We start from the raw sequence: 20,372 nt of genomic DNA, 5'->3' as shown, positions 1-20,372 counted from the left end.
GGCAACTTAGCAATAACAAGCAGTGAGCCAGCAGCACGGCAGATAGGCAGCTGGTCCAAAATCCCAGCGTGGGTCTTGCAAAAGCGGTGGGCATTCTGCGAGAGGGTTTTTCCAAGCCAGCTCCCACCTCCGAGAGACACAGAGCAGCGTGGGCGTGTGCAGGTATTCCCCAGTGCGGGTTGGTGCAGCCGAATACAGGGACCTCGAAAACATGTTTGGACAAGACTCCAAAGAATCCGAGTGTCAGTACTTAAAGTCCCCAGGCAGGAGTGGCTGATAATCCCCTTCCTGGGTCACAGCAGAGCCGGCCGGGCTCCAGGCCCTGACACTGGCAGCTCGGGAACAGGCTCACATTTCTGTATTTGTCGATCTGCCGTCCTTTCTTGGCTGCCCTGCAAACCACCATCCACCTGCCAACTTGGCAAGCGGCGGATGGCACTGCAGCGCCTGGAAAATACAAACGCCTCCCAGGCGGTTTCCAGGGAAGCTGGAGGGAGAAGCAGTCAGGAGCCACGGGGCCGCTGCCAGCTCTCTGTGAACCATACGACGAGGGCAGCTGTGAGTCTCCTCGGGTGCTGGGAGAGCCTGAGCTTTCACGCAGCGCTCCCGGCCTCCAGACAGCGCTCATCTGCTCCAGCCCTTTTCCTACGACGCAGCCAAATTCTCCTGCTGCTTCCAGCTCTGAGTCCTGGGGAAAGCAGAGCAGCAGTCGGAGGGCCCCGGTAGCGGGATGGCCGTGGATGGGGCCATCGCGGGGCGAGCTCTGTGCTGTGCCTGCCCTCAGTGCTGCTTCCCTCGGGAGCAGGGTGGCAGGAGGACACGGCCTGTTCACCTTCCCCATTCCATGTTGCCAACCCTGTGCTGCTCATACAGAGACAACCAGCTGAGAAATCCTCCTTAATCCCTCCTTCCTGTGTCCTCTAAAAGGCTGAGCCTGGTCCTTAAGCCGGGAAGGCCATCACAGCCACCATCACCTCACCAAGGACACGCAGTGCCTAGGCCCAGCACAGCTCAGCCCCCGTCCTGCAGGCATCAATGCACACCCCTTGCCCTGAGTGGTTATGGCTCACAACCATCACGTTGTCCCCCTAATGTGGGGCTGGGGACAGCACCTGCCCTCCTCATCCTCAGCTGGCTGGGGCCTGCAGGGCCAGGGGAGGGGGGTGAAGGATGGTCTGTTTACCATTGCGAGGTAAAATCGACGAACTCTGCTGAGAACTTGTCTGCCGGGAGCTGCGGCGACGGCTCCTCCACCACCTGCTTGAGCTGCTGGAAGGGCGTCCCCCAGGAGTCGTAGGGAAAGCGCAGGATGGCCAGCTCGATCTGAGGAGACAGCACCCAACCTCAGCCCTGGGGGACACCCCAAGGCCGCCCCATAGCATTCGACAGCCTGTGCTCCCACCCATGCACCCACACCATCCGTTGGGTTTTTTTTGGCTCTGCATAAACGCGTGGCATCTCATCACCCCACCAGGCCTCAAGGCATCACACCTTGTGTTTTACTTCCCCCACTACACTGGGAAGTCCTGAGGAGAACCAGCAGCCTCCATCTTCAGTCCTCCCCACTGCCATCCTGTTGCATGTCACTGGGGAGAGGTTTCAAGTTAAAAAAAAAAACAAAGCCATATTGCAAAGGGTACCTGTGCTATAATAAGGCAAGCTGATGGCCTCCCCCTAAACGCTGCTTCTCCTGGTATGCAAAAGGTATTATCAACACCCAATGCCTCCTCCTGTGAGAAGACTTTACTAAGCACTCAGTGCTAGGAGTGCTGTTTCAGATTGGAATCCAACCTGCTGCACTGATGGACACCGTTGCCTTAGCCCATGCTGCCATCTTCCGGCAGCCTGAGGCCACCACAGCACAGCTGTCCCCATCGGGGTGGCATGCTGCAGGGACAGCCACAGGTTGGACACCCAATGGTTGGCCAACGTTTGGACATCCCTGGTGTCCAGTCCTGCCATGCCAATGCATCCAAAGCAGCAACGACTTTGCAAAGCAGCTCCATCCTCCCTTACCCTCGACCCTACCATGTACTTGCTGGTATCTTGTAGAGCTGTGTACCCCCTCCCAGCCTACCACATTCCCAGGGAACCACTGCCATCAGTATCAAGGAGCTATGGGGAGAAAAACAAATACACAAAGCACAGCCAAGCCTCCAGCACTGCTGCAACCCCCAGATTGTCCTACCATTGTGATCCCCCTACCATTGTGATCCCCAGGCTCCAGATATCAGATTTGACGCTGTACCCCTTCTGGTTCAACTCCGGGTTAATTCTTTCAGGCTGCAAAGAGATGTAAAGCAGTTAAGAAAGAGGGATGGATGCAGTGTGATGCCTGCACCCAGGGCTCGCTGACCTCAGAGGGGTCTTTCAGAGATGTCAGGCCAGGGCCACGTAGCCCATGCTGCAGCTTGCTCCCTTGGCCATTCTGGCACCAGATGCAGCCCGACATCCTTGTTGGTAGGGGCAGCAGTGAAATAGGTCACCAGAAACACATGGTACCTGCACCAGGGGATGGGGTGATGCAGCTGACGCAGCACATCTGGCACAAAAAGGCCTCAGTTCCTCAGGACTGTGCTCACTCTGTGCATCCACTCCACAGAAAGCAAGTCCAAAGGAGTGTTTTCCTCCCAGGAGAGTACTGTTGTCCCCAAAGGGCAAACAGCAGAAGTGCAACAGGGAGTAATTACAGAGCCTTGCCCAAGGTCATGGGGAGGCAATAAGGCAGCAGGAAGCTGTGCCCAGGAGACCTGATTTGACCTGTGAGATCCACCTCTATCTCTGCCCCTTTACAAGCAGTTTCAGGGATATGTCTTCCAAAACGAGGCCTCAGGACAGCCTGGTGGCTGATCCTTCCCCCTTTAGGACGACCTGACACCCAGGCTCATGTTCCTCTGGCTGTCCCGCAGCAGCTTGCACATGCAGCTTTTTGGCAGCTCAACTTACAGCCATGTAGGGTTTGCATCCAGCATCCATGGTTTTAGCAACCGAGTCAACGAGGTAACCGCTAATTCCAAAATCGCACATTTTCACCTGCCCCTGCGTATTGATCAACACGTTAGAGGGCTTTACATCTGCAAGAAGGAACACATACCACAGTCACTGTCACGCATGGGTGGCTGAGCCAAGCCAAAAAAGCCAAAGAGCCTCCTATCAGCAGAGGGCACCAAAGGTGCCCACGCAAACCCCGGTATTGCACACACAGCAGAAGCCCAGCTGGCTGCAGGGACTGCACATCCAGGTGACTGCCTCGTGGGCCTGTCGCATGTCCTGCGTGTGTCCCTTCACTTCCATGCTCCTCTCATTGGTTTGGGGAGGTGGGAAGAAGCTCTATATGCAGCCATTATATCCCAGCAAGCCAGGGATGGCCACGGACATCAGAGCACTCACAGGGAACAGCTCTGAAGAGCTGGAGACATCTCTAGGGAATGTCTGTGCAAGGCTGGAGCACTGGTGAGCCCCCAGTGAGGCTGCTCTCGTGTCAGGACAAGGAAAACCCACAGGGCAGGGATGACAGGCAGACAGGAGGGGGTGAAGAGCAGTGAGGGTCACAGTGGAAGAAGGAAGCGGTAAACTGAGATGAGGATCAAGATTTCAGAAGTGGCCTCTAAATTTAAAGATCCCAAGCTTGAAGGCAGTGTTAATAGCAGCAGGCGTGTGGGTGCTCCACACCTTATGGAAATCAGGCGAGCGTCTCAGCTATTTACTACTGCCAGATTTATCTGCTTCCCATCACGGCCTTGTAATCCTTGGTGCCTTCGTGTTTGCATAATTCTCATGAAGGTGCTTATAATCACCATCAGCAAGGGAAATTAAGGCACAGAAGGAACCCAAAAGTGATAACCAGCTTGGAGTACAGGGGTTTTCCTGTGCAGTGGGGAATCCTCCCTGCCTGGGCTACTCCCAGGTGGAATTTCAGCACAAAGTCCATTTGCTGATCTGATTTATATGCTCAGCACAGATTTCCATCTTCTCTCATCCCAGGACTGATCCTCAGAAGGGAACAAGAAATAAGAGGTCACTTCTGCAACAAGGTAATCTACCTACATGTGATAAAGTACAAAAAAGAAGAGCTGAAAATGGAGACCAGAAGCTGCTTTGTGTCCTGCTCTTCAGAACTGAGTGGGTTACAGATTATTAACAACCACTTTCTCATCAGTGTTTTGCAATCAAAAGCCTCAGGTAGCTGAGATTCTCACCCATCTGTTATTATCTCAAAATAAGATGGTTTTCAGTGGAAATCAAACAAGCAAACAGAAATCCAGAAGCTGAGCAGCATTTTTCTACCCACTGCAAATGACACAGAAGGCAGAACTCAACCTCCAGCCACACGCAGTATCTACAGAACATGCCCACTTGTTGGAGCTGAACTGTTCCCTTTGGACACCCCCTGGCCCAGCAGTCACACTCCAGCGAGGGCTTTTTCCTCCTCACGACAAATTGAAAATGACCCTTTAGAAACAAAGGGATCAAGCAGCAACACTGCAAATTTCTTTCGTTTGTGGCATCCGTGAGATGCAAAAAGAGACATGCTTAAAGAGAGCATTCGAGAGTTCACTTGAAGCTATGTTCTATGATTCTATGTTAAGTATGGAACACGCTGCCCAGCTAGTGCTTGGGGAAGCCCATAGAAGGGGATGGGGATGGTTAGGTCACTGCCAGAATGGAGAGGCCTGCACAAAGCCTGATCCAGAGCACAGCAAAGTCAGAAAGAAAAGTCTGCTTTAATTTTGCAGAGGTGGAGAAGCACACCATGGATTCAGACCACGGATTAGGGAAATGTAATCCAGAGCAAACAGCCCTTTCTCTGCCAACACAGTCAGGCTGGAGCCCACTTCTCCACTCCAGCTGCAGCTCCAGCATGGAGTTTTTAACGAGCAAATGAGCAGACACTTCTTCTGACGTGGCTTCTGCTAGTCATAAGAGAGAGCATCTGGGGTACTTTGGGAGCCCTGCGCCTGGCTGCAAGGCCAGCCCTCAGGAGGCTGATAGGACAGACAAACAGCAGCACAGCCTGGCTCTTACCTCTGTGGATCACGGAGAGCTTACTGTGTAGATGTTCTAGTGCTTTTACAATCTGAAAGAACAAATCTAGAGTGAATCACAGCTGGCAGCACTGTGGTGGGGAGGCAATGCTGACTGCCTTCCCCCCCATCCTCACTGGACCTGCCTGGAGGGAAGGTGCTACATCTCTCCTGTGTCCTGCACCCTGAGGTGACAGCAGGCACCCAGGGATCTCCCAGGGTGCCAGAATCCTAATGGGAAGGTGAGCTGTGGGGTCCTTCCCACACCCAACACTGTGCCGCCTCTTAGAGGTAGTGTGCACAGGCACATCTGGGGGTATTTATGGCTTACGAATGACATCACCCAAGATCAAATACTGGAAGCCACCTAGAAATGTCCATATGGGCTGGCCTGTGGACCTTGCCCAGAGCAAACACAGTTGGGAGGCTGGTGATGCAGGACTTGGCTCAGAAAAGAAACATCCTTTTTCTTCCCTCCTCGCCCTTCTCATACTCACAGAGACAGCTATTTTCCCTAAGATGTCCTCAGGAATTGTCAGGCCTTTGTCAATGACGTGCTTGTAGAATTTGTCCAGTGAGGTATCCATCAGCTCCATGCAAATCCACACGTCTCCCTGGGGGATAAAAAAAGCAAATATCTGCCACTGGAATGGACCACCCTTTCCTTTCATGTGCAGTCATCTTTGGCACTGTCCTCCTTCGCTGCTCTGTTTGCTCTTTCTCTGTCATCTAGAAGTCATTCAGCAAAACTGGACTGAGCATTCCCTTTCTCATCTCCCCAGCTGGAATTAAGTGCAGTTCACCTTCCCTACCATTTAAGGTTCATTTTCTGCTGTCGCTTCTCAAAGCAGAGTCTCTGTAACTAAGGAGTCCTGAAAGTTATCAGGACTGAGGTTCCTACGTGCTCAGGTCACTCTGCAAATGCCCAGACAGGAAATGTTCAGCTCTGTAGAGCTACACTTAAACCTCTTCAATAAACCTTGCACTTCAGAGCTTTCCATATTTTTCCTCTATGTGGCTTTCTCACTGCAAGTCAGGACAATATTAACACTAACAGATTAAGCTGTAGATCGGCACTATTGACACCTGGGCATCCCCACCACACAAAGCCAGCACCAAGCACCCCCCTGCTCACCTAGAAATAAATGTAAATGACAGACCTTCAGCTCAAGGTTGAGCAAATTCCAATCCTACCATACCTCATATCTAGTTTAAACTCTTGCATTTGGAGCAAGCCCAGGCAATTCAGAGCCTGGAAGAGGATCCAGCATGCTCAGTGTGCAGGGTGCCATACCTCTCGGAAAAGTGCTCCATAGAAAGTGACGGTGAAGGGGCAATCTACCGTCCTCATGGAGATATCCAGATCCATCAATAACCTCTTCTGTTCTTGGCTGTTCACCGTGGCTCGGATGCGCTGGAACACAAAGCAGTTTAGCATTGGCTGGCAGCGTCTCTGCACCATGCTGCTGCAGCTGATGGTGCCCAGGCTGGCCACCATGTCTTGACATTGTGCCTTTACTCTTTGTCACACCTCTGTCATTGGCACATCCCAAGAACAGACACCCAAATGCCACAGAAGGCAGTGGTGGATGAAGAGGTCTCCTCACCTCAGCTCAAAATACAGGTGGTTTTGCTCTTCCCTACAAATGTCACCCTCTTTTGCAACAACCAAAAGACATTGTGAGTTAAGAGAGGAGAAGGGAGCAGAAAGTCAAATTCTAGGCTGGTGGAAAGCTGTGACTTTTGGAGCTGTAGTGCACATCTATTCCATCAGCAGACTTTGGGATAAGACAGCTCCATTCCCAGAGCCCAAGGCCATGGGCTCCTCGTGGCTTTGGGAAGCGGGCACTTCCCAGTCTCCCAGGGAAGAGATGTCATCTATGTGGAACACCTGCAGCTCCTCAGCAGGGAAACACTACGAAAGGGCTCAAAACACACATCACACATGCATTTAGGCTTCTTGGCCAAAGCCACTCAAGATCAGTAATGACGGAATTAAACATGGCTTAGTGGGCATGGCTGTTATGGGTTGATGGTTGAACTAGATGATCTTAGTTGTCTTTTCCTACCTTAATGACTCTATAATTCTAAGATTCTATGATTCTATACAGATCTGCAGATGCAACCAATAGCCTTAATGTCCCTGCCATGCCTTCTTCACTTCTTCCATTATTCTCAAAGAGGTCTTTTGCAGTATGGTGAACAAGAAAAGAAAATGCAGAGCTTGGAGGCCCTGAGACACATCCCAGCATCAACAGCAAGGTCTAGTTGCAACAGAGGAGCTAAGAATTTCCTTTCAGTTTGCTCATAGCTTCCAGTTCTGCATCTTTTTTTTGCCTTTTTTCTTATTCTGAAAGGAAATTTGAGCTAAAACTCAGCCCTGTAAAAATTGGCCTTTCCCAAGGTACAAATTTTCCCATGACTATTTCCTTAAGCTGCAGGCTTATGAGTCAAAGCTGCTGTTATGAAAACTTTTCATAATAGCATCAACAAACCTGTCGTGAACCAAGACCCCACTGCAGCAGACAAAATGTGGAAAAAGAAAAGCCAACAACAATTCCCTGTTCCAAAGAAACTAAAGCAGTACTGGCTGAAGAAAATGATCTGAACTGCAACTGAATTTACAGTACAGTCTTCTTTATAAGTATTGTGCAGAGGTCTGAATTGAGGGTATTTTCATGCTAGGAAAATACATGCACACTTTAAAGAAATGATGGCAAATTGCTTCTAAAATCCTAGCAAAGACAGTCATGTTGCTACCCAGGTGAACCGTGATGCCTGAGCTACACTGCCTATCATTCTCCTTCAACACACCCATTTTTTTGTTAAATTGGGCCTGAATATACTGAATGTATGAATCGGCACTCTTTGCCCTGAGAAGAAAGAAGATTCCAATAGGAAAGAAGTCGACCCGGTCAGGCATGCATCAGAACGAGTGGGATTAGAAACGTGCAGGGTGAGAACGCGGCCGTGTCCACACGCAGCACACACAGAAAGCACGGAGGCTCACCCTACCTTCACTGCCATGATCTGCCCGCTAGGCATGTGCCGCATCTTCTCCACCACCCCATATGCACCTCGTCCCAGCTCCGAGATGGGCTCCAGGTCATCGGCTTTCACCTCAAAGTTCTGCGGGGAGAAAGCCATCAGCAAGAAGGCGGCTGCGAGGAGCATCATTCCCCTACAGCCTAACCCTGAGCACCTAAATTCATCTCAGTTGGGTACCTCCCCATCTGTTCCGTGAGGCTACGAACAAAACAGTGTCCCCCAGCAGCTGTATGGAGGATTAACTACTTCACAGTAATTAGCAGAGCTCTGGGGTGGACGCAGGAAGGAGCGCTCCTTGGTGGGATGCCACCTGCATCCTCCCACCCCTCACCTGCAGCCTCCCCATCCTTAAGGACATGGGATGGAAAACCCCACAGCAGCCTCTCCCCCAGGAATCACCTTCAGTTTTCCCATAAACTTCCTCCCTCCTCCTCCTCCTCCTCCCCCAAACCACCACAGAAGCATCTCCGATTTGTTTCAAGGCTTATTTCTCCAGACCTGCAGATGGCCTAAACACTAGCCAAGTGTGCCCTGATTGTAAACCACAAAGGATTTATTTTGTCTAGCCTTGGAGGTCTCCTTCTGCTGGCCTTACACAAAGGATGACTTTGTTTGGAGCCTTGCATTTTAACCTGCCCTTCTCCCTTCTGCTGCGATATTGTGCAGCAGCCCTATTTCTTGTTTTTTATATATATGTATATTTTTTGCCTACTATTATTTTTGGATCTTTAAAATATGCTCTCGCTACTAAAACCAGCCATTCTGTTTGCTGAACGCACCACCACATCAGTCAATCATCCTACAGAAAGAAGCGGGTTATAATGAACTGATTCACAGCACATAATCCCACACTGCTTTTTGCCTGCGCAGCAGAAAAATCCTGCAGCCCGACCCGTGCCTGCACGGGCCCATACACTGTGTTACTGTGCTCAGGCTCCATCCCCTGCACAAGGAGCCCTCCTCAACGTTTCTGCATGATTTAAGCATCGCTGACTGCCTGACACTGCTGCTACTGTTCCACGGGACCCTCTCCAGGAAAGCACTTCGACGTGCTCCAAGCTCTTCAAATTAGCAGGGAAGTTTAAAGGGAGAAAGGGGAAAGTGGATTTCTCCAGGGATTGGGGTGAGTGTAAGAACAGGGGAGCGCATCCTAAAGGAACCGGCTGGACAAATAAGTGATGGGTCCATGGGAAATTCAAGCCATGGCAGATTGGCCTCTGAGATAGCCACACATCTGCACCCATAAGAAAGCCCAAGTGTTGTGTTTTAGAAGACTGCCCCTCTACCTCTGTGCACAGAGCACAGGGAGTGCTGGGATGGATGTTCCCCTTCTCTGGGACTGCAGGGAGCAGGGATCTTCATGGAGCTCCAGCTCCAGAGGCATCTCACACTCTTGTCCACCTCCCAGCTCCTCCCCATGCCAGGGAAAATACCAGATCCAAAACGAAAGAAAAGCATCCAAAGATAGACGACAGAAAACACCACTGCAGTAGCATTTCACTTCATAAATTCACTCGCTGACACTGAGGCCCATCTTTTGCACCTAATAAATTTATTGCCCAGCTTTAAAGCGTTTTGCTGAATGCTGCTGGGCCATTTTCTCCTATCAAAGTAGCTGTCCTTGGTTTTGGGTGGGTTTTTTTTTTTTCCCTGCTGTGTTTTTATAGCATCATGTGGACGGGTTTCCATGCTGTCAGAAGGATTCGCTTCCAGGACAGGAGGATCTACCCTAAGTTAAGACTCTCGAGGAGAAGGCCTCTAGTATTAGCAAAGGGAAATTCTTTGGATGAAGGCTTTAAATCAGCAAAGCAGATGCAAAGGAGAGTAAAATCTGCTGCTAGCAGCCCCTTGGATTGTAATGGATATTTCCAGGGGATTAGCTGCACCTTATCCAGGTCAAGGCAGGAATTTCCGAGGTGGAAAACACAAATGGGACCCAGGAGTGATGGGTGAGCACTTGGAGTATGGTCAGTAGCCAGGACCACTGGCAGGGCACTCTGCAGCTGCCCCAGGGTTGCACGTTTAAATAGCTGGTGCGTGCCAACCTGCCCTATTTTGGCTGCAGTTAAGGAGGAAGCAATGCCAACAGCAGCCTGCCTGGAGCAGGGGGGTCACCTGTCCCCAAAGGTCTCCTCCTCACCATAACCCCCATGCTTACCTCCTCACCAATAGAGATGCAGGCTTTGGAGTCTAGATCCCTGGGTGGCCTGCAGGAGAGAAAAGAGAAAAGACGTGAAACGTTCCTTAGAGGGCCTATTTTCCCTCAACAAGTATTTACAACACCCAGGCCATCCCCTTGCACAGCAAACCAGCAGCCCTCACACTCAGTGGGTCTCTTAGCTTTGCTGGATCAATAGATACAACCAAGGTCCACAAAGTCATCCCAAAAAGGTGTCAGGAAGGCAGCTGCTGGAGCCAGCATTCTTCACACCCATACCCCATGTGGGAACCCAGAGATGTGCTCCTCCAGCAGGCTGGGATTGCAGCCTGGTCCTAGCAAAGGCAAGCGAGGTGACAAGCACCAAATCTCTGTCAGCCCGTATGAAATATGGACTAAGTGGGTATAAAGGTCAAAAGCAGAAGCTGGTTTCCATTAATCCTTTCCAGAAATAGCAAAGGCAAGATGGGGAGGGCTCAGCTTCTCACCACATCCTTCACCTTCTCCTGGGGAAGGGATGGTGCCAGCTCTGCACTGCCAGGGATGGGGCTCTTGGGGAACACCTTGTTTTCAGCATGCAGAACTGATTGTCTTTGCCAAATCATTGCCCATGCCATGGACAGAGCATGGGATCCGAGCTGACCCACCCTAATGAACACAAAAATTGGGATCTCAGCTTTCTCATGGTGTGCATTCAATGGCTGCTGCTCCAAAATGCCCAGGGACTGCCTTAGGGAAAGGGGGATGGAGCTCTGATCACCAGTATGAGGTAATGGGCTGATAGAAGGCAGTCCTCGAGGAATCAAGAAAGCCAGGCAGGTTGGAGCTGGAAAAATTGCCATAAAAACACAATGTTTTCTTTTGCAAGGCTGAATAGATAGGGAAAGGGAGACGGTTCCATGCCTTGACCAAATCAGTCTGGGTGGAAGAAGTGCCACATGGGTTAAGATCAGATGCCCATGATATCTTCCTTTCCCTGGGCACATCACAACGCAGCAAATGAGACACAGACAATGGCAGCGACAGGCAGGGTGCAATGGGGCTACGCCAAGAATACAAGGGTTGCTAATTAGTCTTCTCTAATGGTGCTTCAATGAACCCAGGCACTGTCCTCTGCCAGGGTCTCATTACCCAGACCTGCAGGGATGAGCCCCAGCAGCACTCTAGCAAAGACTGGAAGGCAGCTGAGGCCTGTGGTTTGCTTTTTATTCTCTTGTTACTCTTTGGTGACTTACGTGGAGCTCGTCTGTGGTTGCTCAAATGCTTCTTTAGGAATTTTCAGCCCAGGGTTTCTCTTTTTGCCTACGAAACAAGAAAGAGGCAGAATTAAAGAAAGGCCTTTTTTTTTGTTTTTGTTTTGTTGGGGGGGGGGGAGGGAGGGGGATGGTTAATCTGCGAAATACAGCTTGCCTATATTTGTTGACCTTATTTAACATAAATGCCAGGCCAGGCTGGTGGTGTAGACTCAGGGCACAGAGTTCAAAACATAAAGTGCCTTTGTTCAGCAACACTTCATTTCGACCTGCACAGTCTGGCTGCCAACTTGGTACAGAACACAGGCAAGAGCTCTGGCAAAGGCAGCCCATGTGAAAATGCAAAAAGAAAGGTATTTCTCCTCCATCAGCCCTACCCATGTAGAATCCCTTCAGATGTTTCTTAGACAGATTTTAAACCATTCCAGATACGTAACTGTGAATGCCGGCAGGATTAAAAACCTTTTTCAAATCGAATCTGAACGTCCAGAGCTACATTCTGACTCTGTTCAAACTGACGTTTCACCTCTTGGCCATTAAAGTTGTGCAAACCCAGCAAAAATACAGCAGAATGAAGTTTGCAGGCTTCAAAGCCATTTGTTTCTGTTCACGCTGACCAGCCAAGCCGTTCTGAGCTGGATGCAGCTCAAGCTCTGAAGCAGTTCAGATGCAGCCTCTGCTGGAAAGGGGGTCCAAGCAGGCAGACACGAGAGCCAGGCAGACAGAGAAACACAAGAAGGTTTTTATGACTAAACGTATACAGCCGCCCTTCAACACGGGGTTTTGAATTCATGGATAGAATGACCTGAACACATAAGTCATGTCACCAAAACCCCAAGGTAAACATCTGGCTGTCTGGGTGTGTAAGAAAATCCCCGGTCCCCCCCAAAAAGGCACAGGCATCTAATTTAGGCATCAAACATTTTCAACCTAACAATTTCTATCAATTACTCTTTCTTTTAAGCATGAGCTTTACTCTTTATTCCCAACACTCTCCTTCATGTTTGAGTTTGTTTTTCCCCTTGACACAAACCCAGGTCGACAGAAGTGTGTGCATCCCAGTGCCGGAGGGGTGCTAGATCAAAGTGCAAGCACCGAGCTCTGAAAATGACCTTTCTGAAGCAATTAGTCAACGCAGACTGCCAACTTTTTCGTTGTTGTTGTTTGTCTGTTTGCTCCAAAAGACAAGACTACGCTCGCTCCGCTTGGCAAAGAGCAATTCCAGGATGGGACAGGCTGCTGCAGCCCAGCTGACACCTCGTGGGAAAAGCATTCATGGGAAACCGCCGTGCACACTTGCTATTGTTGCTAGAAATCTGCAGAGCAGCAAACTTACAAAGCAAAAACCAACCGGCTGACCAAACAACAACAACAACAAAACCAACAGGAGCTCCAGGGAGCTCCCAGCCCAACACTGAAAAGGCAAACTAGAAGAAGCAAGGTCACTCAGAAACAAGAGGAACAGCTCTCCGTTCTTCCAAAAGGTGGGAGCTGCTCTGTAAGGAAGTACAAATAACTGTAAAGACAAGTGCAGGAATTTCTACGGCTTGCAGAGCTGTTCTGTGATCCTTTTACTTCTCAATTTCCCAGTTGCACACAGAAGGCACAACAGAGGCACACTGACCCTACCGTGCCACGTCCCATTTCTCGCCCGAGCTGTGCACGTGGTATCCAACAGGATGCTAAATCCATAGTGGTGCTCTTGACGTTGTCATGTTTTAGCTTAAAAGGGAATCTCACAAACACAGGACTTGCAGTGCAAGCAAACAACCCCTGCTCCCTGGCAGTCTCCCATTCTCCCATCCCACCTCTGCCTCCAATACCTGCCCACATCCTCCTGCAGTTGAAGCAAACAACATAATCACATCCATAAGGAAAGCAGTACTTTCATCCTCCTTCTGCACATGGGAATAAGACAGAACTTCTCCTACAAACACTCAGCAGCCATCTCTTGGCACACTGCTATTTCTGCACATCGGCCATCCATCCATCCACACTGCTGCAGTGATGTGCACACAGCCACCGAAATAAAAAGGGAAGCAAATATATATTTGCTTTGTTTTTCCTCTGTTTCTTTCCTTGATGGATTTGCTTGCACAGCCTCAGGTGCTGCAGCCATACCTCAGGAGCTGCTCTCAGGTGGCTTCAGGAGAGCATAAATGAACCGAATGGAAATTACCCCAATTTGAACGTGAATGAGAATGGACTGTGCAGCACTCAGTCCTACCATGGTTCACAAGTGGTGTCAGCAGAAGAACTAAGTAGCAAGATGCTAAACCCAAATAAATATTAAAAGCCCTCCGCCTCCTGGTGAAATAAAATCTGCACTATGGGGAGTTTATTTTCCTTGTCTCTTCTTCACAGAATACAATATTTTGAAACTCTGCCATTTTTTTGAAGTACAATCTGTTCACATGTTCGAGTTGCCAAGACGCAGACATAGCTTAACATTCTTTGGGGTTTTCTTTTTGAGACAGAAGAAAGCAACGGCAGCAGCACAGAGAACACATAGGTCAGGACTGAGCTGGGAAGGACTGCCAGTGCGAACTGCTGTGGGAGGACTCGAATTTTAGCCATCCTGCAATGGAGCATTAGCCATCTTGGCCACGAAGAGTTCGCCATCCTGACCATCAAGAGTTTGATATCCTGACCATGGAACGTGAGCCATTCTGACCATGAAGAGTTGGCCATCCTAACCATAAACATTAGACATCTGGATCATAAACCATTAGCCATCCCGACCGTAAGCCGTCAGCCATCCTAAAATGAAGAGTTTGCCATACTGACCATAAAACATCAGCCATCCTAATGAATGAAATGTTAGCCATCCTAACCACGAAGAGTTAGTCATCCTGAAAGGAAGCATGAGCCATCCTGACCATGTAGCAGGGACCCCCTTGCTGGCTCCCAGATGAATGGGGGAGCTCAGCTGAGGCTCTACAGCTGCTCTAAGACATGAGCCCTGCCTAAATAGCATCCCCTGCAAAGATGTGGGGACCCTGGAGGGTGAGCAGCGGGGATGGGAATAGAGCACCCAATGCCCAAACCATCCCTTGCATATGTGTTGAAAAAGGAAAAGAGGGGAGAGAAAAAAAAGAAACTAACCCCGATTGCTTTAAATACGCACACTGGGGAGGGCATAAGCACGTGGTCTGAGCTGGTCAAGACCTGCTCCCAAATGAGCAATACATGGGGAAACCCAGCAAAAGACCCCAGGAAGGGAGGCAGTGCCGGATCCCACGTGTCTGAGGCACTTCTGTCTGAAGGGCTTTTTTTTTTTAAAGGAATGTTAGTCCCAAGATCAGTTCTTTTCAATGACAACTGCCAAACAAGCATCTCGCTGTCAAATAACACCCTCCAGTTTGCCACAGCAGACACCAGCTTTGAACAGAGATGCTGGATGAAACTGCAGCTTGCCAAGAGAAGTCATCTGTACAGAGCTCCAAACGTGGAGGCAGCTTAATCACACACCAAATTGGATGGTACCTGCCCCATCCAGTAGGAAAAAAATGGTATTTTTCAAAGCATTTTTATGAATCATTATTATTTTTAGCTTTGCTTCCTAAAGAAAATCACCACATCTTTGTATCTGCCTGCGTCCCTGACGGGAAGTTTACATCCAGTGGCCAACTTCATCTAACAGAGAAATGGAGCTCTGGGAGACTGCAGATCTGGGCAGGTGGCACAGCTCATCATCAGCACATGGGCTCACTGCAGCTCCCTGGGATCTGAGCACAGAGTGCAGAAGGCTCACGGTCTGACGTGCAGATGTGACTGCACATCTGCTCCCCAGCATCCAGAAAGCTGTGAGTTTTCCATGTAAACAACCACCAGAGGCCGGCCGGCCTCACAGCCTCCGTGCTAACAGTCATCTGAAAGCTCTCCCCTGCAATTTCCCGTGCAGACACTTTTACAAACCCACCTCTAAAGCCAAGTTCTAAGAGTAATTGAGAAAAATATATATATCAATAAAATAAAATTGGTTTCAAGCGGTGCACAGAGACACCTCCAGACCCTTGTTCTGATTCAGCAGAACACTCTGGGCGTGCATAACTTAAATCTACCTCCTTTTGCAAGCAGTTGTACTGCAGTGGCCACCTTTAAACCCTTTGGTTTCCAACCCCTCACCTTCAGCCCCTCTGTTTCCAACCCCTTCCCTTCAGCCCTGCTGCAGCATCGCCGCTGGAGCCACGTCCGGAGGCAAAACTGCAGCAGGAAAAAGAAAAACTGACTTAATGAAAACACATTAAATACTTCCCTGTGAAGGTCTTAAACCAATTCCTCCGGGAGGGGAGAAAAATACAGCCTCCAATCGGCTTGTTAACCTCTTCCCACCGCCGCGCCGAGATTAATGGGGCTGGCCCCATTCTATTAGAGCAATGTTAAATATCAATATTGAAAAATGAGACTTCAAAGCTTCGAGGCGGAAGGGTAGGGAACGTAACAGGGAATAATGAAGGGGAAGACAGAGGAATTTGCTGCCCACAAACGCAGTAGCAGAAAACAAACCTTCGCTTCTGAAGGAAAATCCCATTCTCCATCTCCAGACTTTTCTTTGCAGTCAAAAACTTTGTATGATTTAATCCAAAGTAAATGGTTCCTTGCCACAAAAAGCTCCTATTTCCATCAAAGGACATTAACCAGTTCTGTCTTCACCACAATTTATTATTAAAGCCATGTTCAATCGCCATGCAGCAGCACTTTCTCTCACATAACGTATTTAGTACAGAGTATGCTGGTAAAATTTCACAGGAGGGAAATGCCTCTTTCTGCCCCTTTTGAAGAGACAAAATCAGCTCATTACAATTCCTGAGTTTTTGTCTGGTTTTCTCAGCATTCACGAAAGCCAAACGATGCCCTTTCCCTCCTGCGTGTCCTCAGCTCTGCCAGCAACACCCCATCCAAAGTGAGGGCAGAACGGCGATGCTCGGTGCATTTCCATACAACAAGGGCAAATCAGCATCTCCTCTGCAAGACCGAGCGCCCATGGCCATGGCCTGCTGCAAAACCTCAGGCCAAAATGCCCCTTGAGTAACCAGGAAATCAGAATTCTTTTTTGAGGTCCCATATGCCCTGCAAATGCCCAGCTCTGCAGGCTTCAAGTGAAAATACCCAAAGTTTTGAGTTACTGAAGACCGTTCCGCAGCTTTATTCTGTACGCTTGCAAATTATTGAGGGTCAATGCACGCAAAATGGTTGGAGCTGATGGAAGCCTCCTGGGGAGCCCCCCTCCCATCACTTCCATCTCCTCCCACCAGATTTCCAGGGCTGTGTGATGCTCAGAGCCAGGAGCAGGCAGGGCAAGCAGCTGAGCTCCGTCTACCCCCAGTTTGTGGACACAGCTTCAGCCAAGCCCTTGCTTCTGGAGAAAACCAAAAGCTACACATGGTGTCCATGCAAGCACCATGGAAGTGGGCCTGCAAATCTGTTTTCCAGCTCCTTGTTAAAGGAATTAGCATGCAAGAGGATCTTAAAGGCTCAACCAAAAGCCAAGGGAAGGGCTAAAGTGCATGCTGTGCTTTATTTGCCTCCCTGAAATATAATTCATATATACTCCTTGCCAACAAGCAAGCCTGGCCATGTGTGTTTGCTCCTCCATCACTGCACTGCTAGGATGAAGACTCTGCTTCTCCTTCATCCCCATCCTCCCTCATGTTGTTTGCAAGAACTCCTTGGAAACAGCCAGCTTGGAATCTGTTTCCTTAACAACTCAATGCAGGGTTGCTGGGAAAGGGCTGCAGCAGCTCCCAGATCCCAGCTCCTATATCTTAGGTTCCAGATCCCAGCTCCAGCCCCTGAGCTGCACTCCGTAGCCGTGCTGCAGCTCACACTTCTCTGTTTCTGTCTCTTTTTTTTTTTTCTTTTTTTTTTCCCCCTTAGAAACCACATTTGGGGACAGGAAGCAGGAAAAGCAAGGGAGCTTTTGTGATTGTCATGGATGTGGCAAGATCCGGAGTCAGGATGTGCCTGAAACACAGAGCCAGGCACAGAAACCAGGGCACAGCCCTGACTTCCTCTGACCTTCAGCCCTCCACTCCTCCCTTGCTTTTCTCCAAAACCAATCCATCAATTAGTCCCATTTAACAACACGGTGACGGCAAACCCTGCATCCCTATCTGGCCAGACAACGTCTGGAAAGCTGTGCAGCTGGAAGCCTGCAAGCACAGGATGCTGCATGCATCCCAGTACAATTCCCACCGACCACAGCAGCACGCCACACTGACTCTCCTGCTGCCCCACACCACGATCCCATGGCCTCGGCTGACACTGTTAGCACCCACACCACTGGGACTGCTGCAAGGCTCTGCACACTCCTATGACTCAACTCTGCAACCTGTAATCAACCCTGCGCAGGAGAGGCCCCAAACCAAAATAGCAGGCTTTCTGCAAGGAGGTGCACGGTGCAAAGGTTGTGCAACGCCCTGCTGCTTGCTGTTGTGTCCCAGTGCAGGAGAGCTGCATTTCCAGCCTGCGTCAGCTCTGCCCAGGTGCAAACGCAATGCAAAGACCTCTGGGTGTGCTGCAGGGTGAGCTCAGCCTCCTGCAGGGGACGGGTCGGGAGAGTGGCACAAGAACGAAACACGTGAGGAAGGCGACGCAGAAGGCTTTGCACTCAGGGCTCCAGCAGGCTAATCTGTGTGCTCCTGCAGTGCTGAACCATACAGCAGTGACACCAAACTGTGCGAATATCAGAACCCATTTTGCCTGCCTTTCAATAAGCTCTGTATTTCCGTAATTCAATTTGGAAGGTAATTTCCTGATTCAGGCTCAGCTCTTGTACTCTGCCCATTTTTTCTCTTAACACATCCTGCAAACAGGCTGCAGGCTGCCGTGTTTATTTGTGTCAATACATAAAGCAGAGGGCTGCCATTCCGCCCTATCTGCCTGTATATTTTGGTTGCAAGAGGTCACTGGGCCCTCTGATATGGATGCACCTCTGCAAGCTGGAGGCATGAGGAGCTTTGGAGTGGAAGGGATGCTGTGATTGGGGTTGGACATGAGTCCTGCAATGATGTAGGATGAGAGGTGATGGCCTCCAGTTGCAACAGGGGAGGTTCAGGTTGGACAGGAGGAACAATTTCGTCTCCAAAAGAGCAGTGATGCAGTGGCACAGCTGCCCAGAGAGCGGAGGAGTCACCATCCCTGGAGGTGTTCCAGAACCATGGAGATGTGGCACTGAGGGACGTGGTTATGGGCACGGTGGGGGTGGGCTGGGGTCGGACTTGGAGATCTCAGTGCTCTTTTCCACCCTTAATGACTCTGTGATCCTAGTGAGCCAATTCCACACCTCCCCAGATCCCCACCAACCAAAAACGAACCGAGACCTTGGGTTTCACTTCCCAGCCAAAACATACGCAATGCAGAACAGCACTAAATCCATCACACTACAGGTGCTAACGCAAGTGGGAGATGGTAGATAGGAGAGTTTTGCTTGCCTACGGCTTTCAGCACAGGTCACAGGAGGCTTTCATATTAAAAACTCTATTTCAACACTGGCTGAAGGCATACCACATGTGCATCCACCCAGTTCAGTGGCCGGGGGAAAGGGCACGGCTGGGTGCAACCAGCAGCAGCCATGTCCCAGCACAGAGAGGCACACAGCTGGGCACAGCTGGCAGCAATCCCCCCCCAGCACAGAGCAGCACATCCCTCCTGGGTGCATCCCACACAGAGGGGAGGTGGCAGGTTGCAGGGATGTGCCCACCTCGGTTCCAGCTCCGATGACCCTGGCCATGGCCACATTGCACAAGGTCTGTTGGTGTGTGCCAAGCGCTCAGGTGTGCTGCAATAACGAGTTAAGGCACAAACATGCCTGGGCTCTGACTCACACCCACTGGAGTGAAGAGCCATGGGCCGCTGGGGGATGCTGCCTGTGTGGCATGGAGTCCGTGGTCCCACTCTCCTTAGCACTATGCAAGCATACCTCCAAACCCATCTGCAATGGTTATGGGGATGCCTGCAGAAAAACACTATGTAAAAACATACCAAACGCCAGAAAAAAAAAAAGCAAAATGGAACGGTTTGCCTGCACATACAGCCTACATACTGTGAAAAACCTATTCCAGCCCGCTCCTGTCCCAAATGCCCCTAATCTCACAAATCACTCATGGCCACTCCAACACCTGGGTGGGCACCCAGCCCTGGGGACCACATCTCTGCAGGGCTCCTGCAATAAGCTCTGGGAAGGATGTGCCAGCAGCGGAGAGAAATCCCAGCACAGAAATAATACCAATATCTCCCCTCTGCCTTCACCACCTTCCCATCCTGGAGCCTGTATGCTTTGCTGCTATCTCCAATTAGGAAACCCACAGCACTGGCACCCACGGAAGCTGCTGCTGGGAGCCTGCAGCCCGCACAGGGTTTGGGGAGGGACTGCTGCAGTCACCGCTTTGTTTCCAAACCGTCGGCTGTCTGCTTCCAGTGGGAGTTTGCTGGAATCCAAACTGGAGAAAAGCTCCTGGAATCCACCCGCGGAACAAAAGGGCTTTTGTGCGGGAGGAGCTGCAGGATGAGGCTGCTCTCATTGCCGCTACCTTCGTTGCTCTGTTCCGTCTGCCGAAGGGCACCTGCCGGCGGCAGCGGGATGGGTGGCACATGTGGGTGGGCAGATGGACATGAGGACACGCAGACACATGGACATGTGGGCATACAGGCAAGGGGACACGCGGATATGTGGACATACAGACACAGAAACACGCGGACACTCAGACACATGAGCACACTGACACACTGACACGTGGACACAAAGACACAAGGATACAAGGGCATGCAGGCACATGGACACGCACACACACAGCCTTAGCCGTGGTGGAGCACATCAGCCTTAAACCCCCCAACCACAGCCCAGCTACAAACACTTCTGCCCTTTCTAACATACCCACTCCCTGG

At 50.3% G+C, this 20,372-nt stretch overlaps 1 protein-coding gene across 4 annotated transcripts in view; it reads right to left on the bottom strand.

The window, feature by feature from the left end:
* The window catches only part of MAP2K6 (mitogen-activated protein kinase kinase 6), a 46,633-nt gene that overhangs the window by 15,881 nt on the left and 10,380 nt on the right, over positions 1–20,372 (bottom strand). For 3 of the 4 annotated variants that reach the window (XM_003642348.6, XM_046902183.1, XM_004946240.5), the window contains 9 exons: positions 11,466–11,532; positions 10,231–10,279; positions 8,040–8,153; positions 6,319–6,438; positions 5,522–5,638; positions 5,026–5,077; positions 2,947–3,074; positions 2,206–2,283; positions 1,184–1,323 (listed from right to left, as the gene is read on the bottom strand). In XM_003642348.6, coding sequence (XP_003642396.2) covers positions 1,184–1,323; positions 2,206–2,283; positions 2,947–3,074; positions 5,026–5,077; positions 5,522–5,638; positions 6,319–6,438; positions 8,040–8,153; positions 10,231–10,279; positions 11,466–11,532 — 865 coding nt within the window. Of the gene's footprint in view, positions 1–1,183; positions 1,324–2,205; positions 2,284–2,946; positions 3,075–5,025; positions 5,078–5,521; positions 5,639–6,318; positions 6,439–8,039; positions 8,154–10,230; positions 10,280–10,503; positions 10,567–11,465; positions 11,533–20,372 lie in introns of those variants that run through there. The other variant, XM_040649794.1, reaches the window with a different exon arrangement.

Source organism: Gallus gallus, chromosome 18 (assembly GCF_016699485.2).
Source record: "Gallus gallus isolate bGalGal1 chromosome 18, bGalGal1.mat.broiler.GRCg7b, whole genome shotgun sequence".
Taxonomy (NCBI): Eukaryota; Metazoa; Chordata; class Aves; order Galliformes; family Phasianidae; genus Gallus; species Gallus gallus.
The sequence above is the reverse complement of the archived record's forward strand: the minus strand, read 5'-3'. Positions and strand labels throughout refer to the sequence as shown.